General features: G+C 38.1%; 1 protein-coding gene across 1 annotated transcript; it reads left to right on the top strand.

The window, feature by feature from the left end:
• The first annotated feature begins 598 nt into the window (after window positions 1-598).
• c3h12orf4 (chromosome 3 C12orf4 homolog) lies at window positions 599-17194 on the top strand. Its single transcript, XM_012822322.3, has 14 exons — window positions 599-780; window positions 2020-2277; window positions 2405-2550; window positions 4502-4683; window positions 5732-5831; window positions 5919-6040; window positions 6176-6282; window positions 7701-7898; window positions 8310-8438; window positions 12114-12185; window positions 13919-14121; window positions 15918-15975; window positions 16404-16471; window positions 16695-17194. The coding sequence occupies exons 2-14, from the start codon at window positions 2100-2102 to the stop codon at window positions 16785-16787; spliced, it is 1656 nt and encodes a 551-aa protein (XP_012677776.1). The 5' UTR covers window positions 599-780; window positions 2020-2099; the 3' UTR covers window positions 16788-17194.
• Window positions 17195-17265: the final 71 nt, after the last annotated feature.

The following is a 17265-nucleotide window of genomic DNA, read 5'->3' on the forward strand; positions in this document are numbered from 1 at the left end:
TGAGTAGCAAAACCGAAGCCCTTCTTGTTGGCACTCCACACCAGGTTCAGTCATCCTCCTTAACTCATCTCACCTTCGACAGCCAGGTCATCCCCCTCTCCTCCACAGTCAATAATCTCGGAGTTAGGTTTGACCCTCACCTGACCAGCTCGCTCATCCACGACCCCAAAACCACTCCGCACCATGGGGGACCGGGCCTTTTGCTCGGCAGCGCCACGCTTATGGAACAGCCTCCCTGACCACCTAAGGGCAACGCAGACGCTGGACTCATTTGTATTCAGGAAGGCATTTCTGGCCTTGTGTTAAATCACTGCCACTAAGTTTTCTATTATGCTTATGTTAACTAATTTTTATTTTATTGTATTATTATAGTTAGTTTCTAATATGTTGGCACTCTGAGATTCTTCTGGATGAAGAGTGCCTTACAAATGAAATGAATTATTATTATTATTGTTATTATGTTTGTACAACATTAAATGTCAAAACGTTTTACCGCTGACTGGATTACACCTGTAGCTGTGATGTTTTCTGTGGTTTCATACCACAGCGAGTAATCATTATTCTTTGGCTTTTACTTTGAAATGTCACCGTCTCCCATCCTGAAAACGTGACCGGAAGTGATCTTCTGTATTTACTCTTATTTCACGCCGCTAGTTTCAATTTTCCTTTTCCTGCTTCTATGTTTATAGTTGGTTTAAATTACAATATACTGAAAGAGTAGTTTGTTACTGGCAAGGTGGGGGTGGACAGAGCACAGATGCAGACGAAGGACCTGGACAGGTAATAGTTGCAGCCATTAACCCACATTTGGATTAGCGAATTTGACAGCTAGAAGATTGTAACCCTTGGATTGTCGATAGTTAGAAAGGGAACAGTAACGCTAGTCTTTAAGGTCGAGGCACTAACGTTAGTCAGTCATTTGGCTCCATTTCGTAGGTTTCTATTAACACATAAAAACAATCAATTTATGTATTGCGTTAACGAAAAACTGATTAGCCAGCTAACGTTAACCAGTTCACTGACTGACACTTGTATGGTCAAGCCAAGAGAACAATCAAGAGGACAATTATTTTACACATATCCTTGTACAGCTCCTTGAAGCAATATGAACACTGTCATCCAGAATTATTTCGGGTAGCATATCTCAACCAGTTGGCACGGATAGTTTAATAAGATATTTCAATCATGATATAATAACACAAAGGACACACCAAATGGTTAAATAAAACAGACAAGATATTCAGCCACGGCCACCTCTTCTGTTAGAATAATTAGCTTCCTTGGACTTTGATTTTACTTTTCACAGACACTGTAAAGCAGTGCGGCAGTACCTGCACGCCACCAATTCATGTGAGATTGCCTTAAATATTGTCTATTTCTGGACAGGAAAGGAAAAGGACAGGATAAAAAGTGAAGGAGGGGGTTGTTCATGGCAGGAAGGGGGCTTTTTTATGATGGCACAGCATGTTAATTGCAGTACCCGGCCAAGACATGAAAACATTTGGAACTAATAAATAGGCCTAAAGGAAAATTATGAGATTGCAGTTATCGAGTATAGCTCAATGACTGTAAGAAAACAGCAGAGGCTGCACACACAATGTACTAAGACACAGACACGAACACCTCTACATACTCAGAGTGCAAGGCTCTGTGTTGGACCGTTGGGTTCGTCACCAAACTTGGAAAGAAACAAAATAATTGTATTTTTTATCAACCTCACTATGTGCACAGTTGCATTTTACTACTTTTTACATACTTCTACATACTAAACTTTGCAAACTTTACACAATGTACTCTTGGTTATACAGAGTAAATTATATAATGTGATACTGTTTGAATGTACTGTTGGTTATACAGAGTAAATTATAGTATGTGATATACTGTTTGAATGTACTGTTGGTTATACAGAGTAAATTATAGTATGTTATGATGTACTGTTTGAATGTACTGTTGGTTATACAGAGTAAATGATAGTATGTTATGATATACTGTTTGTGCTGATTGTGTATTTCTTTGTAGGTGTTGAATGGCTGATACTAAACTTTAATCCGCAAGTGTAACATTCAGAACAAGCACTTACGCTTTGCAGAGGAGAGAACATGAAGAGGAATAAAGAAAAGGTAAACGTCTCTGAAAAGGATTTTGTGTTCGAGTTCAAGGCAGGACGGCAGCAGTGTGTCCTGAAAGTTCCACTGCAGTTTCCTGTCCAGGAGAATCTAAATGACCTCCATGGAAGATTCATGCTGCTGCATAAAATTCCCTGCTTTGTAGAGAATGGTAAATATACTTTAGTTACCTTTGCGTTAATGTAAGAATTACAAAACCTATGTTGTTTTGGCACTTGAAAATGCCCTTTGTACTGATACCTGATTTATGCGATTTATGCGATGTACTTTCTCAATAGACTTGAAAACTTGTCTTTCCAACTTCATTGAGAGAGAAACCAATCAAGATTATGACAGAGTTGCTGAGAAAGCCCTTCAGAGCTTGATGAACAGTGAAGTAGACATCAGTGAACTCACTAATGCATGGGCAAAGACCTACTCTGAGGTAAGTTTGCACATTAGATGAAGCCTTATATCCTTTCAAACATAGTTGTATAGGAGTAGAAACCCTCTAGTAAATTTCCAGGGAAAAAATGCCATGGTTGGAATTGATCCATTTTTAATATTTTGGGATGCCATTTTGTAGTTAATTTCAGTTTCTTTGGTCTGCTTATTTATGCTTGTGCACATGCCAGAGGTTGTAAGTCTTAACTATTTAGAGGGATGGCTTTGAGAACATGATGTTGAGTTAAAAAAATAAACTCAAACTAAATATGAGAATGAAAATCAGTCAATAGTCAGTATTTTGAGGCTCAAATATGTGTTCACACATCTCTTTTACTATCTTAGTCTATTCCATATGTGCAAAGCAATTTAAGTGTAACTGTATGCAGATTGGTAACGTGTAAGAATAGACATATCAGTTGTACATTACAACTAGGAAAACCGCTCAACACTGTAGTCCACTGTGTGGAAAGGTGCCTGTCCCAAATGTCAGCTGGTTCTTGCTGGTGAAAGGTGTGAAGGTATGCATATGACGACTGCAGTCAGGAAGGCAACAGTGTTTACCCATTCACATTAATCCTTAGAGTGTTCATATACCTTAGGCCAGCCATGGCATGGTTACAGACAAACATGCCTTGATTTGAAAATCGATTTGATTTAATAGGAAAAGACACAGGGATAAAGAAGATATAATGGCATGAGAGAAACTTAAAGTCATGAACTGAACACCATTACACCACAAGTTACAGTCTTATTATTATTGATTTTATGATTCATGATTTTATGTTGTAATGCATGTACTTGTCAGTGAAATACACTTGATTATTTTGGCTTCCGAAATAGTGTAGTGTAGCTGTTCAGAGTAAAATACTGAGTGTGAAAATGTGTGTAAGTTTTATTTGTATGAAAATGGTGATTTCATGGGATTGAATACTTTCGAAAAATAAATCCTGAAATCTGATTAATCAGGCCTGATCATATGCAATCCAGATGTGCAGCATATGAAATTACAAAAAATAGGATGAAGATGTTAAATTTGAACTTATTTCCACTTAGTCCTGATTATTGTCCGCTGATTGTGCACGGTCTGTCTAAACCACTGCCATTGCTTAATACCCCATTCGTTTGTTGTCAGGTGTGTGATTGACGACCATGGTGAAGTTATCTTAGACGTTCGCTTGACGTTCAAGACATAGCTTTATCTATACTGTCATCTAATTAAAGATTTAATGAACTACGTGCACATTACGTTATTCTGCCTAATATGCAGTTGTTAAATGTAATACCATGTTCAAACACTATTTATAATTTTAAGGCATATTATTGCGTCCAACTGTTTAATCAGCTGTTTGCAGAGATGGCATTTCAAAATAAAAGCCCTTTCCTAAATTCATGCATAGGCCTATTGAACAGTAATTTGAGTGAGTAGAATATCAAGGCAAGAAATGGTCACCGATATTTGAATAATCATGTTTTCTGTTGTCTGTTCTGTCAGTTTTCTTGAAACGATTGTACAGGATTACTCATGATTACTGTTCTGAATATTAATAAGAATGTAAACCAAGGCATGACATTTTATTTCTTCATACATGACACAGATGACACATGTAAAGTGAGTGTACTTATGCCTCCATGTCATGAAATGAAAACATAAAAATGCCCCAAAAAAGTATTATAACTACTATTTCAAAAACTACTATCAGAAAACTAAAGTACTCGTATAGATCATTTTCTGATGTCTGTGATTTTAAACTCTAATTCTCTGTTTTCTCGTATATGTGGAGTTTAGAGGAACTAAAATCACAACATTTGTTTAGAAATCACCACCACAAAATGTGTCATTTTGATTGCAAATTGTAAAATCCTGGAGGGACTGATTAATTGATATAGAATGCCCCATATTTGAGTCATCCTACCACATGATGGCCTGTCTACTTCTTGTGTCCATCCAGACCACTTTGGAACATTCCCATCCGGAAGAGCCAAGTTGGGATGAGGACTTTGCAGACGTGTACCATGAACTGATCCACTCACCTGCCTCTGACACGCTGCTCAACCTGGAGCACAATTACTTCGTTAGCATTTCTGAACTCATCAGTGAGAGGGACATGGAGATCAAGAAATTACAGGAGAGGTCAGTGGAAGAAATTCAGTTGTACACCTGTTTTCTCGGGATTTGGAGTACACTTTGCATGATTTGACACGAAATTCAGGCAGCATTGTTTATTCAATGAGAACTTTTTAGTTCAAGGAACAAAATGGAGGAAACTTTCATTTTGGTAGTAGCACCCAGAGCTGTTCAGTGTAGGTCAAAGGAGTCACCCTGACATAATATGCTCTCACTTTTAAAAGATTGCTTGGAACAGTCACTGGACTGTCACTGGTGTGGGACCGAGGGCGGGGACTGCTTTCCATCTAAAGGGCCTTTAAATTCAAATCTCTTACTCATGACTACAGATCAGCCACTGCATCAGAACCGTCTGTCAATCAGATCTAGTTCAGCTACAAAGCCCTGTCAGATGTGCTGGTGTCTATGTGAAATGAGTTCTGACTGTCTGGTCTAAAAGGCCATTTACTAGCCAAGCACACAACCAATACAGGTAGCCGCGCTAGCCCCAAACCTTTGTTGCAGCAAATCATGCAAACGGAGACATTATTAGACATTATTACATCACATTATTTACACGTCTAATGTAAATATGTTCTTAGATATATTATTATATAAGTCCTATGAGGGTTTCTGACAATCTTTGTCATTGTTTTGTGGTGTTAATTGATTTTCAGTAATAAATGTACACATTTGCATAAATCAAACATATCTCATCCACTCCCATGTATTATCACATGGAAATGTACCTTTATGGTAAACTTTGAACAGTACAATAATGATGAGTTCTTATGTGAATAAGCGTGATTAAATATTATAACAGAAATACATTCTTTGTACTGCTATTCCTTTTTAAATGCTATGATTGTTTTGCTCCTTTGACTTCTTACGCTTAAGCTCATTTTCTTATTGCGATTCTATTCTTATGTTGTCATTGTCACTTGATAATTCTGCACCTAAAATGGAGAGTTTGGATATCTGGAGAGAGTCAGTGACAGCCCATTCACACATTTGACTCTCCTCTGCTGCGAATGTAATGGCATACCGTAACAATATCTGTTCTCTTTCATCCCAGGCAAGCAGCTGCAATGGACACAGTGATGCAGGAACTGGGGAAGACATTCAGTGACCAGGATGTAAACGCGGTGGCCTCTCAGCATTTTGATGCTCAGCAGGTAGGAACTATTTCACTGGTGTCTTTTATTGCCTTCTGTCTTTTAAAACGGTGGTAGTATTCTATCTACTTATTTGATCATGATCAGGTATTGGAGAGCAAGTGGGCCACTGAGCTAAAGCACGTGACAGGCATTCAGAAACAAGAATACCAGGAGTGGGTGATCAAACTCCACCAGGATCTGAAAAACCCCAACAACAGCACCATTAAGTAATGCCCTCTTACTTTTTCAGTGCATCGTGGATTGTATTAGAGTGTTATTAGAGGTTGTATGTGTTATTAAAGGCTGTCTTTTAAAAACAAATTCAGGTCCTAGAAATGTTCTTTGTCATTTTTTTTTTTCAGTGAGGAGATTAAGGTACAGACCAACCAGCTCACAGAATCCCCTGAATCTGGCTCGTGTCTCTTCGAGGAGCAGAGACAACTGGAAGAGAGCTTCACAATCCACTTAGGTGTGTCTCTTTGGACACTTCGCATGCATGCAGTTCAACAGAACCATGTTGGAAATACACAGCATATTCATTTGAATGTATGTTGTGGGATTTGTGTCTTCTTAGCGAGTTATATTTGCATGAAATTCCAAACATCATTTTGGCAGAGGAGATGTTTTTGTTTGGGATGAATGAGGAATGAGGAATAAGAATTTATATTTGTATGAGTGGGGCATACCTGTATACATGGAGGCATATTATGACAACTTTGAGCTGAAAACATGCCTTTTTAACATTTTAATAAGTGAATTCAACACGGACAACTCAGCTTGTGACTTTTAATAGTTTCAATTTAAAATTACTTTTGTCTGTATACATTTTCTTTGAACCTTCAAGACATTCTGGATTAGAGAGTACAACTCAACTAAAGCTTTCATAAACTGTCAGTGGTTGAATCATTTTGATTGCAGCTGTACATACAAGCTCACAGCACACCTCTTAGTATTTCTATCACAATCCAGTTAAACTTCTGTTTCAGTACCACAGCTTGTTAAGCACAGCTGTTTGGCTCTATCAGATAGAGCGTTTCCATACACAGTGAAGGGCACAGTTAAGCAAAATAATTCCATCTGCAAAGTTAAAACCACATTTGTTACATTTATACGGCAGAGACAGCCTTGGTCAAACACCTGCCAAAAAAATCCCTCTTGCTTCAAAAGCACCCTGAATCAAACCTTCTTTCTATGGTCAAAAGGCCCCTGACAGTGGCATGAGAATATGTGCAAAAACACGCCATACATTTAACTGTGTATCAGAAATCATTGTGTCTCAAGATACAAAATGATATTAAGATATCATTTGACTGTGTTGTTGTAGTTCACTCTATGAATTTTATGTAACTGAGCTCTGTCTGATCAATTTGGTAAATTGGTAGTCATGACAAGTCTGAGAAAATGAGGGAAACATTTAGGCTACTTTTCCGTGTTCCTCATTATCATTATGACATTTTATTTAGAAGTACGGTGATTGTAACATTTTGTAGCTATGTTAAGATGTTAAGATTTAGCAATACAGCCAAAATACTGGAACTATCTTTATGATGGTTCACAATGGAAATTTTGTTATGTTGCCTGTGATGGAACCATATTTATTATAGTCTGATAGTGTGCCATTGCCACCTACTGACTACTCTTGGTATTGCTGGTTGTGAATACTGAAACCTGTATATTCAACTTAGGACTGGACAATAGCGCACTTAAGTCTCTATTTACTGGGGAACGGCGTTCAGTTTAGTTTTAATAAAGAACACTATTTATGAATCATGTTTTGTCTTGAGTTCATGTGGACAGAAAAAAATGATTAAAATCATGAATCATTCATAACTCTTTAGCTAGCCCAGCCCTTGAATTGATGTGATATGTGCTTTTGTCTTTGATCAGGGGCTCAGCTGAAGACTATGCATAACCTGCGTCTGGTGCGGAGCGATGTGTTGGAACTCTGCAAGCACCGTCAGCATGGTAGCAGTGGAGTAAAGCTGCGCCGACTCCAAACTGCTCTCTCCCTGTACTCCTCCTCACTCTGCGGCCTTGTGCTGCTGGTGGATAACAGGGTGAACTCCTACAGCGGCATCAAAAGAGGTCGGGAAACCTTCCTCATCCATTTCACTCATGTCCCCATGCTACCCTGGGTCAGTTTGGTGTTGTAGTCGGGTGTTTGGTGTTGTAGTCGGGTGTTTGGATGTAAACTAGCATGCTACCCTGGGTCAGTTTGGTGTTGTAGTCGGGTGTTTGGTGTTGTAGTCGGGTGTTTGGTGTTGTAGTCGGGTGTTTGGTGTTGTAGTCGGGTGTTTGGTGTTGTAGTCGGGTGTTTGGATGTATACTAGCATGCTACCCTGGGTCAGTTTGGTGTTGTAGTCGGGTGTTTGGATGTAAACTAGCATGCACCCTATCCATTGTCCCCTGAGACATCCTGTATGAAGCTCTTCTTGGGTATCTTGGTCACCATCAAACAACTTTACCCACATTATTTTGGTTTTGCTTTTATTTCAGACTTTTCAACTGTGTCCATGGAGTGTACAGACTTCCATTTCCCACGTCTGGAGGAGCAGTTGGACATCGTGCAGCAGGTGATGTTGTACGCACGAGCACAACAGTCTAGCAAACTGAGAGAGCAGCCAGGTGAGTAACAACCACAGCTCTACATTATCTGTTTAGACGAAGATGAGTAAAAAACATGTCACAACTAATCTCACTATGTGAAATTTGCTACAACTAATTGCATTGGAAGTGGTTGATAGCCGTAGTTGGCCAGCTTCTAACAAACATTAGCTAACTTAGTGCATTATAATTTCCACCCAAGCTGGATGATCCATCTAGCAAATCAAACCTCTGTAGAATTTCCTTTAGCTAACATAAGCATTAGGGGGTACCTAAACCAATCTAGTTAGCTAGTTTCATGTAATAAATTGACTCCAAATTATAAAGCATAGGCTTTGGTCATTGGAATTGCGTCTTCCGACAAAACCAGCTGATTTCTTACGATGACAGTACAGAGTACCTGTAATGCTAATTTGCAATCTTCATAATTTTATTTTTGGGGTCTACTAGAGTATATTTACATGCTTCAATGTTCCAAAAACAAATTTGTCTCATACTGTACATCTCTATTCACCCTCTGTCCTGTGTCTTTAAGCCCCCCTCCCGATGAGCCCAGTGTGCTCTGATTGGTTAGCAGGATGGGCAGTAAGGATCGCGTTGCAAAATTGCTTCATTTAGTAAAAAAGGAAAAGGGCTGGAATTCCAACGAGGCATTTCAGGCAGCTGAGACAAGTGGTTTCTATCGAAGACTCCCTCTGACCTGTACTTCGGGCTTTGTAACTTTGCAAACTGAACAAAAATCAATAAAACACACTGAAGGAAAGGGAAACACCGGAAAGCATAGCATAGGTCCTCTTTAATCAGTGTTCATCACAGTGTACGTCTTAGCCCATTTGATACTTCCATTGAGTAAAGAAGACAAAATAGCCTATAGGTTAATGTATTAATCCCCATGAATATAGACTAAAGTATGAGTATTATTAGTATTATTATTATTATTATTATTGTAGGAAGCCGCTTTCTAGAGCAACAACGGAACTGGGAGTGGATGAAGGTTTTTGCGTGTTCCTCTGCCTGCACTTTGCTGAAATATAATATTTGATTAAAGGACCCAATCTTTGTGATTCCAGCATTTGTCGCTGCTCTGTTAATGCAATATTATTACCCATTAATACCTCCCTTACTTTTTGTCAATCTGGTTTCTTCTAGGAATAGTGTCGCTCAGGATTTCGCCATGGCTGTTTTCTAGATTTAGGCATATTCCACGGACACAACATGTTACTACTGTATTTTCCAGAGTATTAACCGCGGTTCATACATTGATTTAGCCAACATTTTGCATTTTATAGTCAGGTAAAAAGAACATGGGATGGGTACGAAATCTTCATTTACACTTCCATAAAGATAAAGTGAGAGGTGTTGTGTATTCCCAACCGACTGTTTTGAACTCTAGTTAGCTAGCATAGCAACTAAGCCATAGCAACCAAGTAACGTTTGCTGCATAGCCTGAAACAAAGTTTAATTTCTCAAAATCAGCTCACCAATAAAAGGGAGTCTTGGGTTCAAAGTGATCCCAACCACTTGTGGATGATGTTATATAGCTTCAAATATACGTTAAATAATAAATACTAAATACGTATAAATCCTGAGAGGTGTCGTGTATTCCCAACCGACTGTTTTGAACGGATGCTACAGAGCGTGGACCTCCATGAGAGGTGTAAAACATAGAAGGCCAGGTAACCTAGCTATCTCTAGCTTAGGGAACCATTTTAACAGGTAACCTAGCTATCTCTAGCTTAGGGAACCATCTTAACAGGTAACCTAGCTATCTCTAGCTTAGGGAACCATCTTAACAGGTAACCTAGCTATCTCTAGCTTAGGGAACCATCTTAACAGGTAACCTAGCTATCTCTAGCTTAGGGAACCATCTTAACAGTTAACCTAGCTATCTCTAGCTTAGGGAACCATCTTAACAGTTAACCTAGCTATCTCTAGCTTAGGGAACCATTTTAACAGTTGGTAGTTGCTAGTGTGTGTAATATGAACTCATACTAATATGAAGGGAATATGAACTCATGTGGATTCATTGGGCCTCATTCTCGAACGCAGTTAAGAAGAATTTAAGAAGGAATTTCTTCTGAATTGGATTTAGGAAAACATTTGGCATTCATGAAAGTTTTCTCATCTGGGATTTGTTCTGAACTTCAGAAGACTTTCCGAACTCGAAATAGCAGTCGTAAATCGGCAAAGATTTCTCAAATGCGATTCCTTAAAAAAACACAAGATGGCCACATGGGCCATCTTGTGGTTTTTTGAGGAATCGCATTTAAGAAAACTCTCCGTGTTAGAAGTGAGAAGTGTTAATGAATTTGTGAGAAATCGTTGGTGATTGCCGAGACATCCTCGAATTAAAATAATTATAATAATAATAAATACGAGAATATTTGTATCATTAACAATTACGTTTCACATGTATAGTCATGATTCTACGAGGCACCGTGATGTCATAAAATAAATAAAAGGACTACACCAGAATGCTGCGCTCGTCTCGTGAGCGTCGATTGGCACTGCCGTCTGTGCAAGTACGGCAATCCAGACTATTTTCATTTGTAGTTCCACATTGGTGGTACGAACTGCCTAGGACTACCAGAGCAGGGGCGTCCTTCTCTACATTTAAGAAGCTTTTGAAGACCCAACTCTTCAGAGAGCACCTCCCTTCCTAACTGGCACTTCGACTAGTGCTTAACTTGCACTTACAGCAGTTACATTCCTGCACTTCGTTTTTATTATTATTTATTTCTTATGTAAAGTAGTAGGCTATTTATTGTTACACTAGGTCTCTATTGCCCGTAGCTTGACTGTTCTCTCCCTTGTACGTCGCTTTGGACAAAAGCGTCTGCTAAATGACTAAATGCAATTACTGGTTTACGAGTTGCTTTCGTGTAGATTCGGTCGATTCCGACTGCACACGTCACTACGGTTGCGTGCCCTTATAAGCAGCTGTCGGGGCGTGTATGTATGCAAATTCAGGAGCACGAGAACGCGCTTTCAATTTAGGAAAACTCTTCCAGTGGAGCACAGCTCAGAACACTTCGGCTGCATAGGAACACATTTTCAAGCGTTTATGAATTTGGCGGATGTCTTTTCCTTACGTTGTTTTTCCGAAGCCCGTAAGAAACATTTCAGAAGAAACTTCAGAAAATGTTCGAGAAATGTTCGACAATGTAGTGAATGGAGGGGGTAAAGTCTCCCCTCCCCTTTGCCCTTCCCAAACACACTAATTCAATGGTTATGATTTCCACTGCAAGCCTGTCAGAAGATTGTCGTTTACGGTAGCCTACTAGGTCACCAGTGGATTGATTTAATGATTCGACTTAAACCTTTATCGTTTGTTCCCACACGACACCATTACACTAAATTAGCACTTAATTAAAGATTTTCACTGTGAGTAGGAATGATGTAGCCTATAATTCTGTGTGTGTGTGTGTGTGTATGTATGCATGTCGTGGACCTCATGGATCCCCTGGTGCCCCACATACTAGTGTTTAAAACATCTCAGGGGTCCTTCAGAAGGCGGTCGACCTGTCATGGGGGTCCTTCAGACACACTGTGTACTTTTAGAAAAACAACAACACTGGTATGGTTACTCAGACAGATTTGGCTCATTTTAGACACGATGAGCCCACAATTTAAAGACTGTTTTGTTCAGGTCATTAATATTGGATCTGGTGTTTGTCACATATCTTTGCACTCTAGAACTGTCAAGATCAAGCGGAGCCGAGGATAAGAACAAGAATGTTGACAAAAAAAATGGAAATATCTTACCAGGTATTTGTGTGTGTGTGTGTATCTGTCTGTCTGTCTAATTCTAACATGCATGACTGCACGACCACATTCAAATCATTGTTTTTAATGCTTAATTTTATTGGTTTTGCTCTGATCGTATTTATCTTGTGCTTATACCTCATTCAAATATTGAATGGCTCACTGCTATCAGGCACTTTACTAAAGTCACTCAAAACAGCTGCCATTAAGCCATACTTAAAAAAGAGAACTCTGGATGCCTCTGTGTTAAACAACTATAGACCTCAAATCTTCCTATTATAGCTAAAATCACTGAGTTGTTTTCAATCAACTCAGCAATGTTTTTTCTCAAGTGGTAATTTTGAAAGAATTCAATCAGGCTTCTGCCTTCAGTACTGAAAAGGCTCTTATAAAAGTGTTAAATGATATACAGTACGTCTGAATACTAATTCAGGTGTAATATCAGTTCTGGTTGACTAAATCTTAGTGCTGCATTTAACACTGTAGATCTCAGAATACTGCGAGACAGGTTGGAAAATTGGGAAGGACTTTCCGGAGCATTCCGTAATTGGTTCAGGTCTGATTTAGGAGGCTGGAGTTAATTTGTCACTGTCGGCCGTTATGAGTCTGATATGAGAGAGGCCATGACATGCTGAATCTCCCAGGGATCAGTTCTCTGACCTCTTCTGTTCAACCATTATATGCTGACCTTTGACCTGCATGCTCTATAGAACAGCAACATTGATTACCATAGTGATGCAGATGATGTCAGATACACAGAGATATAGCGGTCTCTCTCGCCAGATGACTACAGCCCAATGTGTAGATTTATAGAGCAAATAAAGAATTTGATGAGCCAAAAATGAATTAGGACAAAGCAGAGATAATTGTGTCTGGCATCAAAATTAGAATTAGAAAGAGAATTAGTAGGCACCTTGACTCTCTTGGCTCTAAACAACAAAGACCAAGTCCGAAATCTTGGCATTCTAAGAGACTCATTCTGTGCAAACCAAATCTATACAATGCGATTAACATTTTCTTTGCTAGTTTAATTAATCCATGCTATTTCATTTAAATCTTGTAAAGGGCCATATAGATATTTAAATTGTCCTACAGATCTGAAGATCACTTCTTCATCTATTCCTTCGTTGGGTTACTTTCCAGTGAAATTAAAGTGAATCGAGATGAAAATGGTTTATGATTTTACATTTACATTTACATTTTACATTTAGTCATTTAGCAGACGCTTTTGTCCAAAGCGACGTACAATGGAGAGAACAGTCAAGCTAAGAGCAATAAAGAACATGGTGTAACAATAAATACTACTTTACATAAGAATTAGAAAAACGACCTAGAAAGGAAAAAGAAGTGCAGGAATGTAACTGCTGAAGTGCAAGTTAAGCGCTAGTCAAGGTGCCAGTTAGGAAGGGAGGTGCTCTCTGAAGAGTTGGGTCTTCAGAAGCTTCTTGAAGGTAGAGAGGGACGCCCCTGCTCTGGTAGTACTAGGCAGTTCGTTCCACCAACGTGGGACTACAAATGAGAATAGTTTGGATTGCCGTGCTTGCACGGACGGCAGTGCCAAACGACGCTCACTAGACGAGCGCAGCGTCCTGGGTGTGACATTTGCCCTTACAAGAGCATTTAGGTAGGTGGGAGCAGAACCAACAAGCACTCTGTAGGCAAGCATAAGTGACTTGAACTTAATGCGAGCAGCTACCGGCATTTTCCACATTGACATATAATCATTCTTTCCCCAGGTGAATTCTACATTACCCGACATTCCAACCTGTCTGAGGTCCATGTGGTCTTCCACCTGTGTGTGGATGACAATGTGCGCTCTGGCAACATCACAGCCCGAGATCCCGCCATCATGGGCCTGCGGAACATTCTCAAGGTCTGCTGTACCCATGACATCACCACCATCACCATTCCCCTTCTGCTGGTACATGATATGTCAGAGGTAAGACTTCTGTTCTGCATGGCTGGATAGATGGATAGATGGATGGATGGATGAAGTAGAGGAGATGGTGCTTGGTGCTTGGTGGTTGGTGGTGTCATCAGAAACACACTGGGCTTCGAGCAGGACGCGATATATGAACACATTTCCTCTTATTTTTTGTTCGTATCCACGATTTGTTCTTATTTTATTAGTACCCATTGATTTCTGTAATTCATTGGTATTCTCTTAGGTAAGAGAACATTTTATTCTAAGCATCTCCTTCTTTTTAAAAACATTTTTAGCCACAGATGGGGAAATACTAACTTTAATACCCATGTGGAGGACCTCATTTGTAACTCTGGGTAGAGTCAGTGGAACATTCTCCGTATAAATTGATGTGGCATCCACATGAAGCGATATTGAGTGATATATATTATATATAAGTGGTTCAATAGATATATATTATATATAAGTGGTTTAATAGATATATATTATATATAAGTGGTTCAATAGATGTATATTATATATAAGTGGTTCAATAGACGTATATTATATATAAGTGGTTCAATAGACATATATTATATATAAGTGGTTCAATAGACATATATTATATATAAGTGGTTCAATAGATATATATTATATATAAGTGGTTCAATAGATATATATTATATATAAGTGGTTCAATAGATATATATTATATATAAGTGGTTCAATAGACATATATTATATATAAGTGGTTCAATAGATATATATTATATATAAGTGGTTCAATAGATATATATTATATATAAGTGGTTCAATAGACATATATTATATATAAGTGGTTCAATAGACGTATATTATATATAAGTGGTTCAGTAGACATATATTATATATAAGTGGTTCAATAGATATATATTATATATAAGTGGTTCAATAGATATATATTATATATAAGTGGTTCAATAGATATATATTATATATAAGTGGTTCAATAGATATATATTATATATAAGTGGTTCAATAGATATATATTATATATAAGTGGTTCAGTAGACATATATTATATATAAGTGGTTCAATAGATATATATTATATATAAGTGGTTCAATAGACATATATTATATATAAGTGGTTCAATAGATATATATTATATATATGTGGTTCAATAGACATATATATTATATATAAGTGGTTCAATAGATATATATTATATATAAGTGGTTCAATAGATATATATTATATATAAGTGGTTCAATAGATATATATTATATATAAGTGGTTCAATAGATATATATTATATATAAGTGGTTCAATATATATATATTATATATAAGTGGTTCAATAGATATATATTATATATAAGTGGTTCAATAGATATATATATTATATATGTGGTTCAATAGATATATATTATATATAAGTGGTTCAATAGATATATATTATATATAAGTGGTTCAATAGATATATATTATATATAAGGAGACAAAGTTTGCATGTGCCCCGTAGTGTGTCAAATAACTCTGACGCCTCCTCCAACACAACCGGGCTGAAGGATTAGCGTCGAGTATTTGAATCATATTGATCAAGTTATCGCCAAACTAGAACCCTCCAAAGATTTGGCCGCTCTCAAGTCCACTGCCTAAGACCTTGAGGTCAGCATTTAATCAAAGAAATTGGATGGTGATTGGTGTACCCCAAAGGGTCCTTACCGGGTTTGGGTATAACTGTGATCAGTCGACAACTGTACTACTATCAAACATCAAGTAAGCGCAACACAACACAATGAGTGAGGAAGACATCCCTGCAAAATTACTTTTGTAATATCTCATTTTCAGGAGATGACCATTCCCTGGTGTCTGAAGCGAGCAGAACTGGTGTTCAAGTGTGTCAAAGGTGAGACTTGGAACAGGCAAACTAGAGAAACACGACACAAGCAATTTACATGACAATTAGATGCTTTGGAAATTCTAATGAAAAGTGCAAGCTTTGAATTTATGTATATATTTTCAATTCATTAGAAAGTAAAAATTCCGTAAACTTCATAATATGAATATACCGTGGCTAGGTTGAATTCCTACAGTTTGCTGTCACTGTGTGGAAAAGTTGCAAATGAATGGAACAATAGAAGTACAGAGAGAAACAATACGTTCTAAATGTCTGAAATAACTTAGTAAGGCATGAACATTTATATTACTTTAGTGGGGCATCTGTGGTATAAGTGTGAATATGGGTTTCCCAGAATTTGGTTAGCAGAAAATAATGCACTAAGAATAAGTTTTAAGTTGCTTTAAAATGACACAAACGTTGCTTTCCCATGACAGGTTTTATGATGGAGATGGCCTCCTGGGATGGTGGCATCTCCAGGACAGTCCAGTTTCTTGTTCCACAGGTAAACGTTTATGTTTATCCACTGTCTCTGAGCCCACTTTAGCCTTTCGAGACAGCACAGTAACCCCTCGTTTGAAATGTATTTTTTCACACTGAAGCCATTGAAGTATGTATACATTTTTTATAAGTATTTTATGTCACATCTGTGCACTATATCAAAATCATTTCAAATGTACTAAATGTACTTACATTTGTGATCTATTCTCTTTTTGTTTCATTCCCAGAGTATCTCAGAAGAGATGTTCTATCAGCTAAGTAACATGCTACCTCAGATCTTCCGTGTCTCCTCCACCTTAACGCTCACTTCCAAGCGCTGAGTGAGACCGATCTGCTGGCCTGGACAACGCTCATGTTCTACAAGGCCATGTCAGTTTGCACTTTTAAATACCAACATCATCTTCATTTTGAGTCAGTGTGAAATATAACACACTTACACAAAACTGCGTACATCCTAGATTTCAGACTGTGGCTAGGAAGCCATCCTTGGCCATCGAGGGCCCCTTTTTCCAAATATTTGCCTTGTTTGCTTCTCCTGACGGTGCGCCCCTGAACTGCATACACTTTCACTACTGAGCACTCTTGTCATCCGAAACCACGGAATAGGTGCTGGCCAGAAGCAGTGTATTTTATGGTCCTCTTTAAAATGTAAATGTCATAAATAGACAAATGCAAGGAACTGACTGTATGAATAGAATCCTGTACGTCTAGACAAGAACACAGTTTGTGTTATTTCTAACTAACTATTTAACACAGCATTTGTGTAAGTTTTTTGCTCTTACTCTTACACATAATCAA

Source organism: Clupea harengus, chromosome 3 (genome assembly GCF_900700415.2).
Source record: "Clupea harengus chromosome 3, Ch_v2.0.2, whole genome shotgun sequence".
Lineage (NCBI taxonomy): Eukaryota > Metazoa > Chordata > Actinopteri > Clupeiformes > Clupeidae > Clupea > Clupea harengus.